The following is a 23,281-nucleotide window of genomic DNA, read 5'->3' as shown; positions in this document are numbered from 1 at the left end:
TTGCCGCGAAATTACAACGCCATTTCTTATCAAAAGTTTGCAAATGCAGAGAAAAGTCACGTGACAGAGGTTTTAATTGTGCTTGCAAATTATCATTTAAGACTAATGTAGTTTATATCTGTTTTTCGTTAGTTGTTAATATTTTAAGATACAGAAAAGTCAGAATATTTCATTTTCGTTTGTAGTTAAAATTTCCTCGTGCTGTCCATGTCCAAAACAACAACGAGATGTCACTTACATGTACACTGTCATATTCAAAAAGCACTGTCTCTTATTGCATTGTACAATCATATGCTGCTGTAATGTCCAGTTGACATGACCACGTAACCACTTCTAGGGGTGGGTCCAGGAATTGACATTTGAGGGGGTGTACTTATAGACGTCCGCCCTCCCTCCCTCATAACCGAAATTAAAATGATTTAAAATATTGGCAGGTGGTTATTCCTTAAATAATTTTTTATCAAACTCCAGTCTGAAATGGTGATTTTTGAGCGTCATTTATTACTTGTTTGCTCGGATAGTGGGACTAGGTCAAACAGTGGTAATTGAAGAGCCATTGTATCTCGTATGATTACTTCATATATCGGTACATTGTCACAATCTCCTCAAGGTGAAGTATTTGAATTAGGAAAAAATATGCGCATTTCTTTCATTTAATACATTGTTGCATTTTGACCAAACAACTTATTATGCCCTGTTGAAGAACATGGGGCATACATGTATACATATGGTATGGTAGGTTTGCAAATGTTAGTCACTATATATATATATATAGTTAGTCTGTTACATTGTTGGTAGATCATGTCTGTCCTCAAAATATATAGATGAAACTTCAGTGAATGGTTGCCTATGACAAGGAGACCAATATCATTTTAGGGGGTTAATTGGTCAAAGGGGAAGGTCATGGGTCAACAGAGTTATGAAACTTGTCCACACAATAACTTGAGAGTTGTTTGACATAGCTTGAAGGAATGTGATACTTAAGTGGACTGTTGTACTTAGTAGTAAACAATCTTTTGTTTAAAGTGTAAGTAACCCCTATGGTTTTAGGGATAAGTAAGCCCCATTGTTTAAGGGTCAAATGTCAAGGTCATGGGGAAAATTGGTATGCAAACTTGTCTGCATAGTAACTTTAGAACAGTTTCACATAGGATCATGAAGGATTATGAAACTTCTATTGTACATGTAAATTGCTTTTGACCAGTTCATAACCCCTATTGTTTTGGGGGTCAGCAGGTCAAGATCACAGTCAACAGTGACACAGAAATTTTGTCCTTGAAACCCCCCGGAATGGTTTGACCTCCAAAGTCAGAAGTATGAACATAAAACTTTTTTATATAATTAGATCAAAGGTCAAGGTCACAGCCAATCTTGTTTGGACTAATATAGATAGATAGATTTATTTCAGTAAGGAATGCACATACATGGACATTTAAAATAAACAACATGTATAGTAAATAACAGAATACATACATGATATTATCAATAGCCATGACAGGCACACCGAACCAAGGATGACACAAAAAAGAGAAAACTCTTATTTCCATTGTGGTCCTTTGTTTTGGTGCCATGGCATTGCATATTTAAGTAATAATATAGCTTTAATCGAAATTGCACAAATATATTGAAAGTTAGTCTTTATGCATTAAAATAAATATTGCCGTAGTTGTATATGAATATGACAGTATGTAGTACTTATAAAATGCGAGGTTAAGTTAAAATAGTTCCTTTACTGAAAATCTTTGAATAAAAAAATGAAAAAAAGCTTTTTAATAGCATAACTAATTATGCCAAATTGTCTAAAAAAAGATTCTTTACTAGCAATTTAAAAACAGGTAATTTCGTAGTCTGTGCGATACAAGATGGCGACTTGTTCCATAAGGAAATGCCAGAAAAGAAGAAGGACTTTAACCCAAAACTTTTAACCTCTGGAACAGCATAAGCCCCTGTCTGGCATAACCTTGTCCTATGTGTGTGTACAGTATCTTGGGAGATAAAGTTGTCTCCCATATAGTCCGGGGCTATGCCATTTTTTATTCTAAAGACATGACCCAAAATAATCTGGTCTACACGTTTGTTGACAGGTAACCAGTTGAGTAATTTAAAGTGTTCTGGGCCAATGTGAGACCTTGCATCAAGATCCAAAACAAACCTCATAAGTTTATTTTGTGTGGTTTGGAGCTTGGTTTTAAGTAACTTGGTCAGACCATGATACCACATAGAACAGGCATAATCAAAATGGCATTGAATTAAGGCCATGACAAGGAGTTTCTTGGTGTGTTTTGTAAGGTAACCTTTCTTTCTATATAGATATTTTAATCTTGCATTAGCCTTTTTTAATATGGAACGAGCCATAGAATCAAAAGATAGGGTCTGATCAATAGTTGTGCCAAGATATTTAACAGCAGAAGTTGGTTCAATAGTGGTACCATTGCATGTAATATCAAGTGTTGAGTTTGACCTTATTTTATGTTTAGACCCAAATAAAATTGACTCAGTTTTGCCTAAATGAAGTGACAACTTATTATCAACCAACCATTGACTGACAAGATGCAGGTCATCTTTCAATGACGTTTCCACAGAAAACTTACATTTACCTGAAACAAGTATGCCAGAATCATCAGCGTATAACAAGAGCTTGTTTTTAACCATGGCTGACATATCGTTAACATAAATAAAAAGTAAAAGAGGGCCTAGTATGGAACCCTGAGGAATTCCACATGTAATAGTAGAAGTAGTAGAATGTGTACTAGAGACAGCAACCAGTTGCTTTCTATCTGAAAGATAGGATTCAAACCATCTTTAAATGTCATCACCAAGTCCTGCTGTTCGAAGCTTCATAAGAAGGATTGAGTGTTCGACTGTATCGAAAGCCTTTTGGAGGTCTAACAGAATCATATCTACTACATGACCTTTGTCCATTTCCATCCTTATGAAATTATTAAATGAACTGTTAAATGAATTAGACATGTATCTGTTGAGTAGTCACTTCTAAACCCAGACTGAAATTTATACAATAACTTGTTTACTTTGAAGTATGATTCAACTTGGTCATATACAACCCTTTCATAAATCTTTGATACAATACTTAGAAAAGAAACCGGGCGGTAGTTACCTACAGAAGTTTTGTCATTCTTTTTAAATATGGGAACTACTCTAGCTGATTTAAGATCATCTGGTATCACACCTTGAATAAGGGATAAATTTATGACATGACCAAGAGGTTCGGCAATAATAGAAGCTCCATCTTTTAAAAAACGAGAAGACATACCATCTAATCCTGTAGCCTTATTAGCACTTAACTGAGATAAATATTTCAAAATCTGATTTTCGGAAACTAATGAAAAAGAAAAGCTATTTAACAATACGCCTAAATTGGAATAAAATTTTGTCACAACAGATTCTCCAAACTTATTTACACAAACTGGTAATTTTTCAACAAGCTTAGAGGCAACTGTGGTATAAAATGAGTTAAAAGAGTCGGCAATAGTTTTCTTATCAAAACAAATATCATCACCAATATTAAGACAAATATTGGAACTTGAAGAAGATAACCCTTTCTTAGAAGGTAAGCCAAGATTTTTAAGAATAGACCACAAAGACTTAAAATCATTTTTGTTTTCTTCCAGAGTCTCAGTGAAAAAGCTTTACTTGGATGAATCAATCAAATACTGTGTTTTGTTGCATAATGCTTTAAAAGTACTATAATTTTCATTACTGCTGACTTTTTGATACTGTTCAAAAGCTGAGTCCCTCTTTTTTATTGCATTTTGGATATCAGAATTTATCCAAGGTTCCGTTGTTTGTTTAATACGCAGTTGTTTGACTGGTGCAATATTGTTAACAACTGACATTAAAGTATTCTTAAAAAATTCCCAAGCTTCAGAAGCGTTATCAGAAAGAATAATACTTGTCCAATCTGCAGCTAACAAGTTCCCTTGAAACTCTTCTTTACTATAGTTTTTCATGGATTGTGTTGTAATATTATTATGCGATCCATAATGAGGCACTATTTCTGTTCTATCTGTCATATGTGTCTGGTCCTGATAAAAAAATCCGACCCAGCTGCACCTAAGCTGGTTATTATCCAAGAAGGTTGGATTTTTCAACCAGGATCAGAAAGATATGATTGATATTTTTTCTTGCATGCCTTAAATTATTCTTTTGTTTAATATTTGAAGTGGAAAACTCATGTTTTTACAGTGAACATTGAGTTCTTTAAGATTATTTACATTTTGTAATTAAAATTCTTAATGACCCCTATGTTGAATAGCACACTACTGAAATGTCACAGTTTAATTTCATAAACTAGTGTATACAGTAATAGCAAATAGAATTAGTGCCTTGAAGCTCTCGACTCATCTGGCACGTGGGGATGCAAAACTTATTTTTCTTTCACAACCTAATTCCTTCGAAATGGCTTTTACTTCAGAACTACAATTTATGATTGTAAAACATGTTGTTAACATTTTGCATGTTTTTTGTTAATTTCATTACAATTTGTTTATGTTTCTGAAACAAATTTCCCATCTCGGCAGGCCACAGGCCGGTTCTCCACAAGCAGAGCAACAGTCGAATTGTAATTTTATTGATATACACGCCCAACACGGGTGCAAATAGATATGAATAATAAGCTAACATGCATTGTCCACGTTTTTTCATACAAAGTATTGTTATATATGTAAGTTTTGATACTGGTTTTTGTCAGAAAAAATTCAATAAATTTCTCTCTTTCAGGTATGAGCAAGGCCAGGCCTGAGAGTACGAGTTCAGAGGAGAATGAAATGAGTGACTTTAGCAAGTATAAGCCAGATGGAACAGAAAACTATACTCCAGTTTTGAATAAATCATCTTCTAGTTCATTTTTGAATTCTGTAGACTCTGTGGAAATGAATGGTGAAAGTGAGGTTATAGATGAAATCAAGCAGCTACAGAGTGATATGCTGACTAAACTGGAGAGTTTAGACAGACACTTCTTTTCTCCTCCTTCCAATCTAAGTGGTGGTACCTCTCAAATGAATGAAACTGTGTCTGATAGTAATCCTCATTGTAAGCAAAGGATGTCTTTAAAAGAGTTATCACATGAAAACTTTCTAAACATTTCTGATGAGATTGATGAAAGCTTCTCAGACTTGGAAGATGGAAAGCCAACCGAAAGTGTGAAAAGTCAGGAAAGTCAAGTGTACAACTATATTCTTGATTTAGAATCATCTAAAGCAAGTATTGAAGTAAGAGACATGGATAATGATGATGTAGAACTGTTTGATGAGAATCAAGATACGGAAAGTTACTCTTTGTCCACAAGCTTTGGTTCTGAAGATGAATTGAGGGATTTAACTGATGATATTTCAGTAGACAGTGATGATTTTTTTAACAGAATTGTTGAAGCTTGTGGTTCAAAACAAGCACTGAGTGAGGAAAGTAAGAAAGTAGAGCAGGGATCTAAAATGATAAAAAATGCTGCGCAGACAGACCAAAGTAGAACAGGTATGGATGCTAAGTTATCAGTGAAACAACCAGATATGATGAAAAGTGGAACAGCTGACAGCACAGTGAATGATGCAGACCTGAATAATAACTTAGTTGAATGCATTGGAAACCATCATAAACAGCCTGTTTCTGCGAATGATGTGAAGTATGGAGTGTCTGCTGGTATTGATATCAGTTGTTCTCAACCCATTAGAAATGAAACTGGAGTTAAAAGTTGTGCAAGTAATGACTCCCGTCATGATTCTGCAACCCCAGACAGTCTGAGGATTTCACCGGAACTTTTTCAGCCTGCCAGTTTCAGCCCGTCAGTTGTGTATGGAAAAGACCATGTTGTCGGCTATCAGCAGTATAATCCAAGATTGTCTCCAGTTGATAACTCACGGTCCACTCTTAATACTCCTGACCCAGTTTTCTTTGAAGATGCTGATTCAAATGATCCAAACTGGTTTGCTAGGTTAAGTCAAGAAATCATTGAAGATCCTATTTCAACAGACACAGCATTTGATGCCAACCTAGGCTCTTGCTCAATGACTAGTGAGAAGCGGTATGGCCAGCCTCCACCAAACAGGCTGCCCTTTCCCACTGTCCCGCCAACATCTGCCATTGAAAGTTTTATGAACCAAGGCAGAGCACCTGACATATCTACATGGAATGCTGTAAGTAATAGCCTACAAACTGGTATCACAGATTTTACAAAGAAACCAACATGTACAGTACCTCCATCAGTGAACTCCTTCAAGGGCAGCTCGTTAAGTAGTGCTTTTAACAGGGGAAGTGACCGCATGGACACTGCTATTGCCAGCAACCCTTTTGATGATGACTTCAGAAACAACAATACCTCTTTCATGCCCCAACAGACGTTTCACCAAGGTTTACAATACATCCATACACGGCCCCAGCCAGGCATGCCCACCATTTGGACAAGGCAACAGGTTCCCACACATCAACATACTTGCCATTTAGGTAAAAACCAGTCCACCAGTCTACCTCACTTCCTGTCACAGTCTGTTCAGCCACCAGTCTACCGGCCGTCGGCCACATACAGTCTCAACTTCTCCAGTCCTGTTAGCATCGGCAACCATTACCCTGTGAACTTTGTTTCTCACCCATCCTACATATCAGGTAATGTTGCTAGGCCTATTCCTGTCCATGCCAGTAATGTGGTGCCTCTCGCCAACTATTTCCAACCCATGAACCACGTCACTGCACCAGCTCCTATGTCACATTTGCCTGGCCAATCACAACTTAACTACAATGGTAACTCTGGCATGTGGTCAAGAACAGCTACACAAATGTCACCACAATTAACTGCAACTAGACTAGCGGCAGATAATATAGTAAGAACTTCTGATGTGAATACAAACTTTCAAACGAATGCCAATGTTGAAAGTAGAAATTCGGCAGTAACCTGCACAGCAGCGACGTTAGTTGCAGAAACCAACACCACTAGTGAAGGTATAAAACATAGCGAGATGGTCAACAATACTTTTGATGACATTTCAACAGATGATACTTCTGAAGTTAGAGACATGTCCATTGATGAATCAATTGAAAACAGACAGGATGTCAATGAAACAGATAAGAAAAATGACTTAAATGAAACTGCTGGTACAGAGAATGATCCAGGACTCCTAGACGTGAATAATAATAGACCATTTGACTCAGTCAGTGAAATGAAAACAGTGCCTGTTTCTGTTAGTACATTTAATCAGAGTGGTGTTTTGAAAACAGACTTCAGTAAACCAGAAGTGAATTTAAACAATCCAACATTTGGCAGTAGTATTCCAAACACAAGTTATGTGTCCGTTCAACCAAATGTTGGATTAAGTGTTGAAAATCTTAAAAGTGTTAACAAAGTATCTTGTCAAGGAATGCCATTTTCCACAGGCATGCAGAAAGTGCTTGTTAACATGTCTCCCATCGGAAGCCTGCCAGCTCAAGTTCCAGCTCACCTAAAAATTCCTAAACAGCAGTTTTCAGAGCTGTATGTGAAAAGAGGATCATATGACATCAGTGGTGACATTGCTCTAGACCTGTGCAAGAAGAAACAGAAAACCGGCACAGCTGTCAATAAGCCAGTAACAGCCAGTGGTGCTTCAAGGTTTCAGAATATCAGACCAATAGCTGAACCAGCAATACCTGTTTCAGCTTTACTCAACAACTTAAAAATTCCAGCTTTTTCATATGATGGTGGGATGTTGGTGCCTTATATGAACTCCATCTTCACTGCAATGGCAGACTTCAAGAGAAAGCAGGATATCATTACCGGTACCACCAGTGCTTTTGGGAATGTGACTGGTATACATGTCTCACAGCCTCAAACTGGTATGCCCACTACTGTCCATACAGCCAATGTTGGTTTAAACCAGTCTGGTATAAACACCTTGGGTGGGACATCAGTTTTATCGTGTGGAATACAGAATGCAGGCCAGATACTAAACACGAATCTTCAAATGGAGATGAATCAATTCCTAAACCAACTGAATCAAAGCAGGAACATTCCATTCAACTTAATTGCCCAGGCTGTCCCTGGTTGGACTGGGGAAAATCTGACCCCTAATACAACAGATGGATCAACATGTACAGTTGACAGTAAGCCCATGATGAGTCCTAAAGAACCAGCTGTCAGTGGGACTCCACTACTTGGCATGGATGCTCAGATGTAAGTATTCTGATATTGTACATGTTAGCAGTGGTTCAAATTTTCCCAATTCTTCAAGCAATGCACTGGTAAAATGCTTACAAGCTTGCTCAAGTATTTTATTTTAATAGCAGCCCCAGGGCTTTTTAAAACAGTGGAAGTCATGCACTTGTGCAAGAATTAAGATAATTCTCATTTTCATGATTATTTGATTCACTATTCTTGTCTTTGAAACATCTGTCTTTTGTACAGTTCTATAAAGCCTATAAGGTCTAAAAAGTATCTGCTTTTCCCTCAAAAGCACATGATTGAGCCTTTGGTGCATGTTTTCAGCCCAGTTATGATGCAGCCAGGGGCTTCAGATGATGATACAATGCCCAATCAATCGGCTCTGGTTGACCAGAACAATAACAATAATTGTGATCAGTCCATTGACAACATAGAAGGGTCGGAACATTGGATAGAACTGTCAGAGAGTCAAAATAATGAAAAGGCAGCAGAAAATGACATAGGTGAAACAGAAGGTGGAAGGAGAAGGAAACCAAATGTTGTGTGTATGTCGGCATGTTGTAACGATGAAGTGACTGAGCAGGAACTGAGAAAGATCCGATCGGTTGACAGAAAACAGCTGAACAGAAGAAGAAAGCTGCGTAAAAAGAGGCAGCAAAGAACTATTACCCCGATCCTCTCGGCCCCGCCCCGTACATCCCCAACAGCTTCATGTACGCTAGAGCAGGTAGCTGCGTATAGGCAGATGCCTTCAACAGGGCAGGGGATGTCTGCCTCTGTTGGACAGTGCAATATGACTGAGACTGCAGGTCAGCCGGAGGGAATCGGACAGATAACAATGTTCAATCAGGGTGCTGAACAGGAATACTCCTATTCGTTAGGGACCTCTGCTCTGTGTGGTCTCCTTGCTGTGGAGCAGCAAGGCACATATGCTAACACTGAACGCTTGGAGAGCTTGGAAGCAGGAAACAGAGTTGGTGGGAACCAGACTGGAGGACTCCGTGTTCCAAAGGTGCTATGGGAGGGAAGAGATAGGCCGTCTGCTGTCCACAAAGTGGCTGTCCAGATACAGGGAAACTCAATGTCAAGTACACAACCAGTTGTGAACAGTGAGTTTGTTTTTGATGAATATTTTGGAGAAAATAAATAAAATTTGGAGGGTTTTAATTGTCCCAGATTGTGCAAAGGACAATCCAAAATAAAATTTGCTGTTGTACTCATAACAATATATAGAGTTGTTAAGTTGTTACCGTTTTAACCCGCAATGTATTTCCCTTTCGTTTCATGTAAATGCAGAGCATGTTTGTACTGCCCTTTTCTCTTAAAAGACCCTTTTAATACCACAGCTCCGTACACTGTGCAGTAAACATATATGAAATGCAAATGTCATTACCTCCAAAACTATTGCTCAAATTAAAAAAAATGCAACAAGTGTTTTTGACGTTGTGTGCAAGTTTGACGTCATTAGAACGTTATATGCGAAAATAAACCAGTATCATTCAATATTAGTAACAATGTTCACAATGTACACGGTTTATGACTCTGGATGGTGTAAGAATGTCGTACAACATACAAATTATTGCCGTAATATTTTCAGTGATTGTAGCGTATACTTTCTGCGTCTTGTTAATGTATATTTCGATTTATATTATTAAACCATATTTTTTATATGAGAACAGTCCTGTTTATTTTGGATTATCTCTCATCGTTCAAAGATATTTTCAATAGTGGTGTATGACCTCTTTATGGTAGTCTTTTGTCCTCTGTTTTGCAATGATTGTACTTTACAGTATTTTATTATGTACCAACAGTAACTTGTAACTCCTTTCAGAGGGTGTGTCTGTATACAATCCTGTCACACAAAACATGAAGTTCATGTTGGACGACAAAAAAGAGGATTTTAAGGCTCGACACTACAATTTCACGAGACTGAGAATTGGAACATATCAGGTCAATGTTTCATTTAAAAAAACGTACAATATAAAGTGTTCATGAAAAAAAAAGTAATTTATATGTTCAATTTGTACTTTGTATAAAATTCTATATTTTAGCCTACAAAGTTATTAAATATTCAACAACATCAAAATATGGCTGTATAAATAACAAAAGTATTTTATAGATTGATTTTTTTTATGGAGATTGTATTTCTGTCTACCTCCAGTATTCCTGCATTGGTAATCAAACCTATGACAAGATAGCAAGAGTGAAGATTTTGTTTAAAAAAAGGTAATTCTATTATTCGTACAACATTTTACACATTATAATGAAATACAACTGCATGCTCTATATTGTTTAGTTTAAAATAAATAGTGGTTTTACTGCATGATGTAGAGACTAAAGCATGATGCAAGCTAGAGTTACAGTATGAAGCTTTGTGTTAGGGTCAATGAGGAAAGTGTTGGCATTATTTAAAAACATTGTAACTTGTATTGCAAGCAACCCTCGGTGACTTGTTTCTTTTAGATCAATTGTGAGTAAAGCTGGTAGCTTAAAGAATCACACTCTAGTTTGTTTCCTTGATATAAACCAGAACTGATGTCCATTTTGGGAGTCCATGACACCATTAGACTCGCACAATTATTTTTATGCCCCCTTTTGAAAAAAGTGGGGTATATTGTTTTGCACATGTCGGTCGGTCGGTCGGTCGGTCGGTCGGTCTGTCTGTCTGTCGGTCGGTCGGTCGGAATACCAAATGGTTTCCGATCAATAACTTGAGAACGCTTTGACCGAGGGACCTCATACTTGGTATGTGTATTGGTCATCACCAGCAGATGAACCCTATTGATTTTGAGGTCAGTGGGTCAAAGGTCAAGGTCAGTGTGACCTTTACATGAAAAACGGTTTCCGATCAATAACTTGAGAACGCTTTGACCCAGGAACCTCATACTTGGTAGGTGTATTGGTCATGACCAGCAGATGAACCCTATTGATTTTGAGGTCAGTGGGTCAAAGGTCAAGGTCAGTGTGACCTTAACATGAAAAACGGTTTCCGATCAATAACTTGAGAACGCTTTGACCCAGGGACCTCATACTAGGTAGGCTTATTGGTCATGACCAGCAGATGAACCCTATTGATTTTGAGGTCAGTGGGTCAAAGGTCAAGGTCAGTGTGACCTTAACATGAAAAACGGTTTCCGATCAATAACTTGAGAACGCTTTGACCCAGGGACCTCATACTAGGTAGGCTTATTGGTCATGACCAGCAGATGAACCCTATTGATTTTGAGGTCAGTGGGTCAAAGGTCAAGGTCAGTGTGACTGTAAGCTGAAAAAAGGTTTTCTGATTGTCCATATTTTATTTTCTTATATAGTAGACAGTAGAAATTTATATGTCACTAAATGCATGAGTTGAAGTATCAGTTTTCAGTGAACATCTAGTTTAATTATGCCCCCCTTCGAAGCAGAGGGGTTATATAATTGCTTTGCACATGTCGGTCGGTCTGTTGGAAGACCAAAGCTTGTCCGAGTGATAACTCAACAATTCCCGGACCTATGGTCATCAAACTTGTTGAGTTGTGCCCTTCATCACTGAATGTTGTTAGCATTTGTTTATTTGAAAATGGCAAACAGCTGTTGTTTTAGTGTCTTAATATCTTATTCAATGTAAATTTCAGTCATAAATGCCATTGTTTCCCTGCTGTTGTAGGATGTTGGTGTATGAATTCCAACTTAACAAGGAAGCGGGCATTGCCAAAGCTACACCTATGGCTGAAATTCTTGTACCGTTGGACTCCATTGTGGCCATGTGGGCTTTTGAAAGAGGTAGGCACAGATGTGTTAAATTGCAGTAAGGTTAGCTTTGTATTACACCAATGGCTGAATTTCGCATGCTCTTGAATACTATATTTCTATGTGGGCTTATGACAAGGTTTGGTACACAAAAGTATCCTTGGATTGCCTGAAATTTGCTGCAATTATAATGATAATTTTATAAAAAAAATTCTGTATGAAAATTAAGTATCAAGAAAGATTAACCCCATTAATGATTATGTCAGGATTGTGGTTTTGAAAACATACCAAATTATGATCAAGTTTTGTGCGAGGTTCACAGTCATATGTCATCACCAATGTCTTGAACTTAATGCCAATATCTTACGTCAACAGATTTGCGTGTTGAGGTGAATGCTGTCCCCATGATGCATGTTGGTACAAAGGAGTGTTTGCTAGCCAGGTCGCGGGCCACGGTGTACAACAGGTCCAACTGTGTTGATCTCACCCATGACCAGATCTCTCAGTCCCCGTATCATTTTGTAAGTACTTTACATTCTTTATATCCCCCTTCACAAATTGAAGCTGGGGCTATATAGTAGGGATGCAAACAAATATTCAAATAATCGATCAAACGTTTGGTATTGGAATGTCAAAATCGGTATTCGAATATTCGAAAAAAAAATGTTGAATAAATACAATAAAAATCCTTTTGCCTACAATTCTTTTGTTGTGAATAAAGTTTGTCTTGTTTTTACAACGATTGGCCCATAATGCCAGAGGTGTGAATGTGATGACAATACACTATACATGTATCATATGTCATTTAGGGACATATCGCTGGGTACCATAAAAAGTCCCCGTAACTCATTACTGGCTTTTAGACAATTGACATCAAAAATTCACATCAAAAATTCCATTTTTTTTGGTAAATTTTAAAGCCTTTGCCAATTAAGGATAGAAGGAATGGGCCTTTATACCAATTTGTTATCTTGGCTGGATATTTAGATGCACAACATTGCTCAAATGGCCGTGCTGATATGAATGACGTGTGCTACAGTAGTGAAGTTACATGTACATATATGCTTTAAACTGTTTTGAATGTTTTGATACAATGATTGTGCTTTGAATTGTACGTTACTGTATGTTACAGCGTTTTTAGTTTATATTTCCTCAATTGTTTATCCTTCATGTTTTCGTTCTATTATTTTTTCTAGTTGCCGAGTTGGTTTGCTTTATCCATAGTTATTTTTAACTAATGCCATTTGAACAGGAATCAATGTAATTTCACATTGAAGGCAGCGAAATTGAAATTATTCGATTTTGTTTGATCATAATGAACTTTTTTTCTTTTTGAAAATGGGGAAGTTCAGAGTCATTTAGGGGAAATCTGTCTCCGCCGCGTTTACTGGCTACGACAAAGTTGGGTTAGAATGCCCCGGCTATTACTTAAGGGAATAATGCTTACAGTTTACTACAACTTCTTAAAGATGTATATTGGTAATAGAAAAAGATTTACCGAATATTCAAATTTAAATTTTGCCTTTCCTTTGCATCCCTACTATATAGGAATCACGTGCGACCGGACCGTCTGTTTGTCAATAGCTTTCATCCTTCCCATTTTTTTTCATTTATGGTTGGATTTCAATATAATTTGGCAGATTAAGTGACCACCATAAGATAAATAAGATAAACAAGACCATGGTCTCTAGCATTAAGATCACTGTGCACCTCATAACTTTGTCATTTACAAAGCAACACCCGCCAAATAAATGCAGCTTGATTCCAAATTTTTGCCACATTTCCAATGAGTGACTTTTTTTTTAATTCAACCTCACAAAAATAGCATTTTATCGAAAAACAAATATGTTCAAAATCTTAATCTGAAAACCTTTTGTCACATTATTTTTTTTTTTTTTAATTTGTAAAAATTTAAGCCCACTCTATATTAACATTTACTCCTTGTCATGTGTGTATATATATATCAAGGAAGATTGAATGCCTTTCCCTTGTGAAACATATATCTAGTTGAAGGAATTTTCTTGAATTTTGTATTTTTAATAATTTTGTTTCAATTTTGTTTCAAAGATAACTTCTAATTAGATGTTATGGTGTAATTAACGGTTACTTATGGTGCAAAGTTTATAAGCACTGTCCAGAATTAGCCACTTAAACAGGATCCTCAAGAATTAAGCTTTTCTTAAAAAAAGTTTCACTTTTTTATGCAAGTTTAAGCTCAATTTCATTTTTTTAGCCTGACTATTCGAAGAAAAAGGAGAGCTATCCTACTCACCCCTAACGTCGGTGTCACACCTTGGTTAAGGTTTTTCATGCAAGAACCATTAAGTCATTATCGCAGCAAATACATCATGCATCATGCATTGCATTGAAACTTTATACAAGGGTTCCCAACCATCCAGCTTTCTTAATTGATCAAGTCAGATAACTCTATCTTGCATTTAACATAAATTTTGCCCCTTTATTATTCGACTTCATAATTCTGGTTGAGGTTTTGAATTAAAGCACATTTAAGTCAATAACACAGTAACTACTTGATATATTGCACCCAAACTTTTTTCAATCAAGTATGATCATTTGTTCTTGCATATAATGCAAATTTTGCCCCTTTATTGTTTTTACATAGAAATTCTGGTGAAGGTTTTGCATCTTATTCTCCAGTGATCTTTGCATGTTTCACCAATCTTTGCAATCCTTATAAGTGGCAGTATAGTGGAGCCTGTTGTCTCTGTGATAGATTTTGTTTTTCTTATGATCGTCTAATTCACATCAGTTGTATGATGTAATTAAAAAAAGATGAATTTTAACTTCATATTTTGTGCATATATTTATACATATCCACCATATGAATGACATGTCATAATCATAATACTGAAAAAAACATTAGGTGCAGTTGAGAGCGTTCTGTGCAGTAAAGGTGCGTGCATTGCTGTGCAAGTTTGAGCCCCGTTTTGAGGAGATGTTCATGCATCCATTGGTGGAGGACCCATCCAGGTGCCTCATGTCCCAGCCAACCAGCCAACTGGTGGACCCTAGCATCAAAATACCTACGTCTTACTCTGGACTGGCATGTAGGTGGATGGCAGAGTCTAATGAGTAACTAAGGATCTAGTGTGTGATAATGCCTTAACCGTTGAACAAAAAAATGTGTGTCACAGTGTGTATAAAAATATGAAAGAAAGTCATAACACAAAACTATGTTAGACTGTTTTAGTATTTATTTACGTTACAAAACAAAATCAATTGTCAAGTTTCATAATAAGACAGAAGTATGGGCAGAATGCTTGCAGTCTAGAAAAGCAGTAAAAATGGGTGGATCTAAAACCTTGCATCCAAAATTATATATTGGGAAACCGTGGTATCACAGTGTTTGATACCAAATTATATTGATACCGGGTTCTTCTTCACAGTCCGTACTGGCTTTAATATTGTTTTGAGTAATCCTTGTATCAACAGGCATGGTATAAGTGAAACTTAACTTATTGCAAATGATACCGGAAACAAGGCTTTACGGCGTACCCAATGCCAGGTTTAGCACCACCAAGTAAAAATGGGATAAAAGAATATGAAATAAAACATTCTTTTCACTCTAGACACATTCAAAAACTAGAGCGTCATCATTCTTGTATTTCTATCATTCAGGTCCAGTATACCAGCCCCAGAGTTCTCCTGCTGCAGGCTCCAGCAAGGAAGTTTGCTGCACGTGCAGTGTTGGGTGCTCAGATGGCATGTGTGAGTGCTGTGTGGCAGGAGCCACGTGCACAGAAGGCCTGTGTGCCTGTGCTGGGTGCAAAAACCCACTCAACATCCTCCACCAGATGGGTCTCCCAGCTGACCAAGCCCGCACTGACCCATGCCTCATGGAAAACATCTACCAGGTTTGTGTTTAGATGACTGAAACTTGATTCCGATATTTGTTCCTCATGGCAAACATCTACCAAGTGAGCATAAGCAAATACTTTATTTACTGACATTTCAGTCCTCAGATATATCTTATAAGAGATTGTTGTGTTGTGTCATGTTAGTTGTTCATAAAACTTGGTCTTTGATTCAATTTATAAAAATTGACATTAAACACATAGTTTTTGTACATTTCACCAAGAATTCATGTTCTTTGGGCCATTTGTAAGTTTTTCTAAAACTGATATTTTAAAGGAGTCATAGGTTATCACTAAGCAAATATTTAAAACAAAATGTGATTTACTTAGATTGCTCACCTAGCCGGCTATGTACAAACGCCGCTGATACTGGAGTGTTGTGGGACATCCACCATACTGTTCAACTGCATTCCCGGGATTTTCACCTGCCCGAAAACCTCGTGCAACACACAGTTCATGTACTCCTGGTGCAATGGTGAGTTCTCTTCTTGAACTTAAGACATGTGTTCCCAACTATCCAATTTACTTATTTAATCAAGATAGATAACTCTATCTTGAATATAATGCAAATGATTGCCCTTTATAATATGACTAAGAAAAGGTTTTCCATGTAAGCACACATAGGTATATTCCCTTAATATCTCTGGAACTAATTGATGTATTGCATTGAGACTTTATACAACAGTACTCAAATATCCAACCTACTTCAATAACCAAGTAAGATAACTCTATTTTGAATATAATTATAATTATGGCCCTTTATTTTTTACTTGGAAATTCTGGTAAAGGTTTTGCATGTAGTCACATTTAAGTCAATTTTTCAGCAAATATAACATGTATTGCAATGAAACTTTGTATAAGGGCCCCAAACCATCTTAATTAATAAGTCTATTTTGCATGTGTTATAAATTTGCCCCTTTCTTATTCCATAATATGGTTCTTTCTGGGCAATCAAGAACTTTTGCCAAACTTTGTGTGAATAAATGTGATTAATGTTATTATAACTTGATTCACTGACATTGTATGATTGATATGTTAAACATTCATTGTATTTGATTCTGTACATTAACTCATGATATGTGTACAGTAAGTTTACTTACTACTTACATGCACTAGTAAGTACCGGGTACATCATAATACAGGTGTCCTCTGTTGCCAACAATTGATGAACAAAACAAATTAAAGCCACATTGGTAGTTAAACAACTGTCCATACATTATTGCGTCATTTCAGCCCAGCTATGTCGGGAGGATGGAAATCCCCGTAACCACTGCCTCAGTTGTGCCCGGTGCACCGACCACAGGAACCAACACTGCTCTGTAAGTCATTTACACTATAAGAAGCTGAGTTTGCAAAAAAAACATAGACCAAAAGTCTTAATCTATTGTAAAATTGGCTACTTTGTCATACCCACCCCAAGTTATACAAAATGGCCTTGTTGGTCACAGGGCTTCAGAGAAAATGTTGCATCTGATTAAAAATGCTGATGATTATGTTTGAAAGCAACCACTTTGGGATAAAAATAAATTTATATAACAATTTTTCACTTATATTTGTTTTTGCTAGACTTGGCATCACTTAAGTAGTAAAACTAGTCATCTAAAGATTACCAAAATGCTGTAGAAAAGATTGCAAGGTGTTAATTTTTCCACATTATGGTATGACAAATTGAAATGTTTATAATGTTTTAATTATCATGTTTCTTATTTACAGGTTTGCAATGTGTGCTACTTTGCGGGTGTGTGCCGTACATTCAAGTGCCCAAACTGCCACAAGGGCCAGAAAGTGGAATTTTCAAGCTCCGATCTCGAGTTCACTTCAGAGACAGAGACTGATACAGAGGGCTGAAGCTGGGAACCGTATAAGTCAACTGAATCATGGGAAATTTTATTGATCTATGGGAAATCATCTTTTTATGAACATGATTGAAGATAGGAATGTTTTCAACCAATTAAACCAAGATAGAATTTATTGACAGATGAAGATAAGCTTTTTACTGGTGATAATAAAAGCTAGGAACTTGTTGAATCATTAGACAGGGTTCGGGTTACCTATTTTCCAGTTTCTGCCCTGAAGGATCATGACATAATCTTTTGAATCCAACCAATACAAATTTGCATAGTGGTGCTATGAACCAATGACCATGCTTAACTTAAGAATTCATTTCAACCATTTGAATCATGAAAGACCTAATAGAACAATGGAAATTCATACCCTGATTTTTAAAACAGACAAAGATGATTGTTGTTGAGACCAACCAGCAGGTTCAACCAATACAGTTATGGGATACTTTATTGACCAATGAGGTAATAAGTGTTTATGCCCCTGAAGATGGGCATATTAATATAGCACTCTCCATCTGTCAGTCTTTGCCTCTGGCTGAATTCTCATCTCAGGACTGTAATTTTCTCTTGTTTGGACAAATAAAATGTCACATGTGTTCGACAAATCAAGACGATGTGTCATTGCACAACCTATGTCCCTACCTCTTGGCTCAGGTCACACTTAGTGTTTGTTCACCATGGAATGGTGCATATAAGGACATGGAGTATTGGTGGTCTGTTTGGGCTGTAACTTTCTCATATACCAACAGATTTTATAATAACCTGCCACATGTGTTCAACATATCAAGATGACATTTAGTGTGCAAAACCCATGTCCCTACTTCTAAGATCAGTACGTCCGTGCGTCAGACTAACATAGTACCACTTTGGGGGCATTCGTCACTTACAGTGATGGCTCTTGTTTACTTTGTACAATCATCATGCTTAAATCAAATTATCATCAGATGTTAAGTAACTTATTTTCTGCAAATATTGTGTCACATTGGGACGCCTGATTGAAAAATAGTATTTCTTTTTTTTCTTTTCTTTTTTTGTTCAAATGTTGATTATCAGAAATACTGACATGGTATTCATGTTAAGCGACATTACAAATCCATAAAGTAAAAATAGAATTTTTTTTTTCAGTGAATAGAAAATATATATTCATTAAGTGCAATTGATTAAGACAATTCCTCAATATACTGATCTCTACAGACTGTATGTATTACAAATTTATACTTTTATTGTGCAATTTTTTATACTTTCTGATTAAAGGCAAAAGCAGATTTGAATTAAAACTGAATACAGATTTAAGACAACATTTTATGTGGTGATGTTACAGAAATGTATAGAATTTTGGTCATAAAATAATTTTCATCTTGAATTGTAGTATTTAGCTTTATAGATATACTTCGCATATATAGTCAGAGCATATGATAAAAACATTTATTTATGCACTTTCAATTTCCTTTTCCATATCCAACTGAAAATACATCACGCCTTTAAGAAATTACGTATCAAGCTACTGTTTTTTTCCAGATCAGCATAGTAGAATTTGTTGAGTGCTACCTTTTACACAATCATGTTCATTCAAATTTTGTTCAATATAAACTAGTAATTGAATAACACCTTTTCTCAGGAATACATTATATTTCCTAGAGAAATTATTTTGAATTTATTCAATTACTGATTAGTGTATATGTTGTAAAAAAATGCGCTAAAACATTCATTTACTTCATGACATCGTGTCCGGAATGGTGATAGGGAGAAATGTTGTATAATATCTAAGTGCAGTTTCATTGGTTTAAACCTAAAGCAGTGTGTTTAAGCAAATGTGACAAATAATAAAAGGGATATTATGAAAAGACACTTTTCTGATGACCTGTATAACATTTTGTTCAGCATTTAAACATGCATCTGCTGTGAAGGCTCATTGATTTTGACGGATACATGTTCACCCACCAGACTTCAGGTGATAAGGGATGTCAGACAAGCAGCCTATCATGATATCCTCTGTATATAGTATTGAATATGTTTTTGTCATCAAACTGTTATTCAATATTGAATGCTTTATTTCCAAGTATGTTTAGATGCTGTCCGCATTATTTTGGATTATTTTCCGATCAAATGGCTGGATTTCCAATAAAAAGGAGTATTTATTATTTCATGCCAAACGAAAGGTTTCCGGATTGGGATAGTGTTTCGGTGTTGTCTGTCAGTCCTTCTGTTCGTCTAACACACTTTTTTACCTTATCCTGGAAGGTATTGGTCAGATAATGTTCAAACTTGGTCACAATGTTCCCCTCAATAAAATATTGACTGCTTCTAAAGTGGATCACAGGATCATAAACTAGGCCACAGGTCAAAGTTTAGAAAAAATATTTGGCCTGAACATTATATTTGGTCCAATATTTATTAAACTTAATCAGAATGTTTCCCTTGATGAACTCTTGGACAAGTTTCAGACTGGGTCACATGTGATCAAAAATTAGATCACGAGGTCAAAACTTAGATTATTTTTTTTGTCTGGAACCATATCATGGTAGTCAAATCTTAGAAAAAAACTTGGGAACATACTTTATTTATGAAATGAAAGGTTTTTCTTGATGAAATCATTGAGTATTTTGAAACTGGGTCACATAAGGTCAGAAACTAGATCACTAGGTAGGGAACAAAACATTGGTATTCATTGGTCAGACTTTGTTCAAACTGTCGTCAGAATGATTCCTTTGATTTAATCTTGGTAGACTTCTAAATTAGGTCACATGGGGTCAAAAACTAGGTCAAATCTTAAAACCTTTTGAACACTCCAGAAGCTATATATTTGTTAGCTCGACTATTCGAAGAATAGGTGGGCTATACTACTCGCCCCAGCGTCGGCGTCCGGTTAAAGTTTTAGGGCAAGTTGGGATTTTCACTTATAAGTCCAATACCCTACATTCAATTGACTTAATACTTCACGCAGTTGTTCAGGGCCATCACATGATGTGGTTAGATAACTCCATATTATTCTTTACACAGATTATGGCCCCTGATTGACTATGGAACTTAGGTTAAAGTTTTAGGGCAAGTTGGAATATTTATTAATAACTTCTATATCCTTTGTTCAATTGACTTAATAATTCACACAGTTGTTCAGGACCATCACACAATGAGGTTACATAACTCCTTATTATCCTAAATACAAGTTATGGCCCCTGATTGACTTAGGTTTAAGTTTTAGGGCAAATTAAAGTTTTAGGGCAAGTTGGGATTTTCACTTATAAGTCCAATACCCTACATTCAATTGACTTAATACTTCACGCAGTTGTTCAGGGCCATCACATGATGAGGTTAGATAACTCCATATTATTCTTTACACAGATTATGGCCCCTGATTGACTATGGAACTTAGGTTAAAGTTTTAGGGCAAGTTGGAATATTTATTAATAACTTCTATATCCTTTGTTCAATTGACTTAATAATTCACACAGTTGTTCAGGACCATCACACAATGAGGTTACATAACTCCTTATTATCCTAAATACAAGTTATGGCCCCTGATTGACTTAGGTTTAAGTTTTAGGGCAGGTTAAAGTTTTAGGGCAAGTTGGGATTTTCACTTTAAACTCCAATACCATTAATTCAATTGACTTAATACTTCACACAGATGTTCAGAGCCATCACATTATGAGGTTAGATAACTCCATTTTATCTTTTATACAAATTATGGCCCCTGATTGACTATGGAACTTAGGTTAAAGTTTTAGGGCAGGTTGGGATATTGTTTAATAACTTCTATACCCTTCATTCAATTGACTTAATACTTCACACAATTGTTCAGGACCATCACTCAATGAGGTTACATAACTCCATATCCTTAATACAAGTGATTGACTTAGGTTAAAGTTTTAGGCAAGTAAAAGTTAAGGGCAAGTTGGGATTTAAAAAAAACACTTCTATACCGTTCATTAAATGCACAATAAAATTCAAAATTATTTATGACCATCTTACAACAAGAAACATAACTCCGTTTTAAGCCTAAATACAAATTATGGCCCTTGAATTTTTTATTATTTTTTTTAATTTCCTTTGAAAGGCATATTTGTATATTCTTAACCACATTTTCATAATGAGAAATCAAGTTATTTGAATGACTTGCGTCATTGTTTGGGTAGGCTGGTGGGAGGGCAGCATCAAAGTCACCTAATGTATCGAATAATTTTAGTTAGGTTTGACATAAAGAGACCAAACTTGGTATTATTACATCATTATTGTATTCTAAGTCAAAGCAGCGTAGTTGAGCGCGCTGTCTTACGACGGCTCTTGTTATATTTCTAGTCCAATCATGATGAAACTTAATTGGAATGTTTGCCTTGATGAAATATTTTATTAGTTTGAAACTGGGGTCAAACACTAGGTTACTAGTTCAAATCTAAATGCCACACCTTTTGCAATATTTCTATTTCAAACAGTTGCAAACAAACTCATCTTATATCAAACAAACTCAATTCCTTTGTTCATAAGCATCCATCAACCTGCAGCCGTATTGCATGTTTCGGTTGGAGTATTTCAACAACACCTGATTTCCATACCTTCTACTTTGCCTAATCTGGTGGTGGATATCAATTAAATAAATTTCCTTGTTTTATGTAGAAAGTCAAATCAAAAGTAGGAGCTTAAATATCATTTCAAATAGACTTTGGCTATTAGTGCAATAAATAATCTGGGACAATATCTAAATCTGTTAGAACTCACTCATAAGTTTTTCTATCTGAGTTCTAACTGCATGTATATATAATAAAATGTGTTTTTCTAACAGGGTTTCTTGATCTCGTTGAACATTAACTAGTCTTAGTATTACTACCGGGGCACATGTTTTTCCATTGTCACTTTTGTACATCATAAATGTGACCCTATTTTCATTTTGTAGATTTCATTTTGATTGGGGTTATAGCTATGTTTTGAAAAGGACAGGGTGCTAAAACCTAAATTTACATTTGATCAAAGAGTTGTGTTCAAAAGCTTTACCAATATAATGGTGATTTGCTTTATGTATGTTGTTTTCTTCACCTGACTATGTTAATTACTGATTTACTAAAGTGAGAAAGATCAGAAAATAGTAGAATCAGTAGAATTCAAAACTATTGGTGAGCTTCCCTTGTTTCGTGTGAAATGTTAAATTCCTGTTTTATGTTTTGCGTCTTGGATCAGTTGAAAGGAAACATTACTGGGTTTATTGGGTTAAATTGTCTTTTATTCACATTATCTTATGTTTTTCTAAAAGGGTTATTAAGAAAATAAACGGATTATGTTTTTGATGTTTTTTGGCAGTTATGTTATTTTTTTTGAAAGTTTTTTGTTGTATTTGTTCTTATATCTTAGTTGATATATAAACTGTAATGGTATTGGTAAGCTGTGCTAGTCGACACACTTTTTTTTGCAATAAAGATACATGACCTTGTAGTATTAGTATTATACAGTATTACTAGTTTGATATTAGATTATAAGTTCCGTTGATTTGATATTTCTTTATTGTTTGTTTAAAATAAAAAAAAATTAAAATCTCACTGTTTTTTTTTCTGTAATTGAAAATGGGCGTAAAAGCAATGAAATGGGAGTAACTGCACCTAGCTGAATGGGTCCAAATTTGGAAACTTGGCTTTACAATTTAATGACACACACCAGCATTTTTTTCTACTTGGAAATTCCACAAGCCTGATTTATAATCAGTT

General features: G+C 35.9%; 1 protein-coding gene across 1 annotated transcript; it reads left to right on the top strand.

Moving 5' to 3' along the window:
* Positions 1-23,099, top strand: LOC128208237 (uncharacterized). The gene is made up of 12 exons (XM_052911714.1): positions 1-69; positions 4,738-8,152; positions 8,465-9,249; positions 9,972-10,090; positions 10,302-10,366; positions 11,787-11,902; positions 12,245-12,390; positions 14,754-14,937; positions 15,509-15,744; positions 16,075-16,219; positions 16,978-17,063; positions 17,458-23,099. The coding sequence occupies exons 2-12, from the start codon at positions 4,740-4,742 to the stop codon at positions 17,590-17,592; spliced, it is 5,430 nt and encodes a 1,809-aa protein (XP_052767674.1). The 5' UTR covers positions 1-69; positions 4,738-4,739; the 3' UTR covers positions 17,593-23,099.
* The last annotated feature ends 182 nt before the right edge of the window (positions 23,100-23,281 follow it).

The sequence above is a fragment of the Mya arenaria genome, chromosome 11, assembly GCF_026914265.1.
Source record: "Mya arenaria isolate MELC-2E11 chromosome 11, ASM2691426v1".
NCBI lineage: Eukaryota > Metazoa > Mollusca > Bivalvia > Myida > Myidae > Mya > Mya arenaria.
Note: the sequence above shows the minus strand (reverse complement) of the source record. Positions and strands in the feature narration are given on the sequence as shown.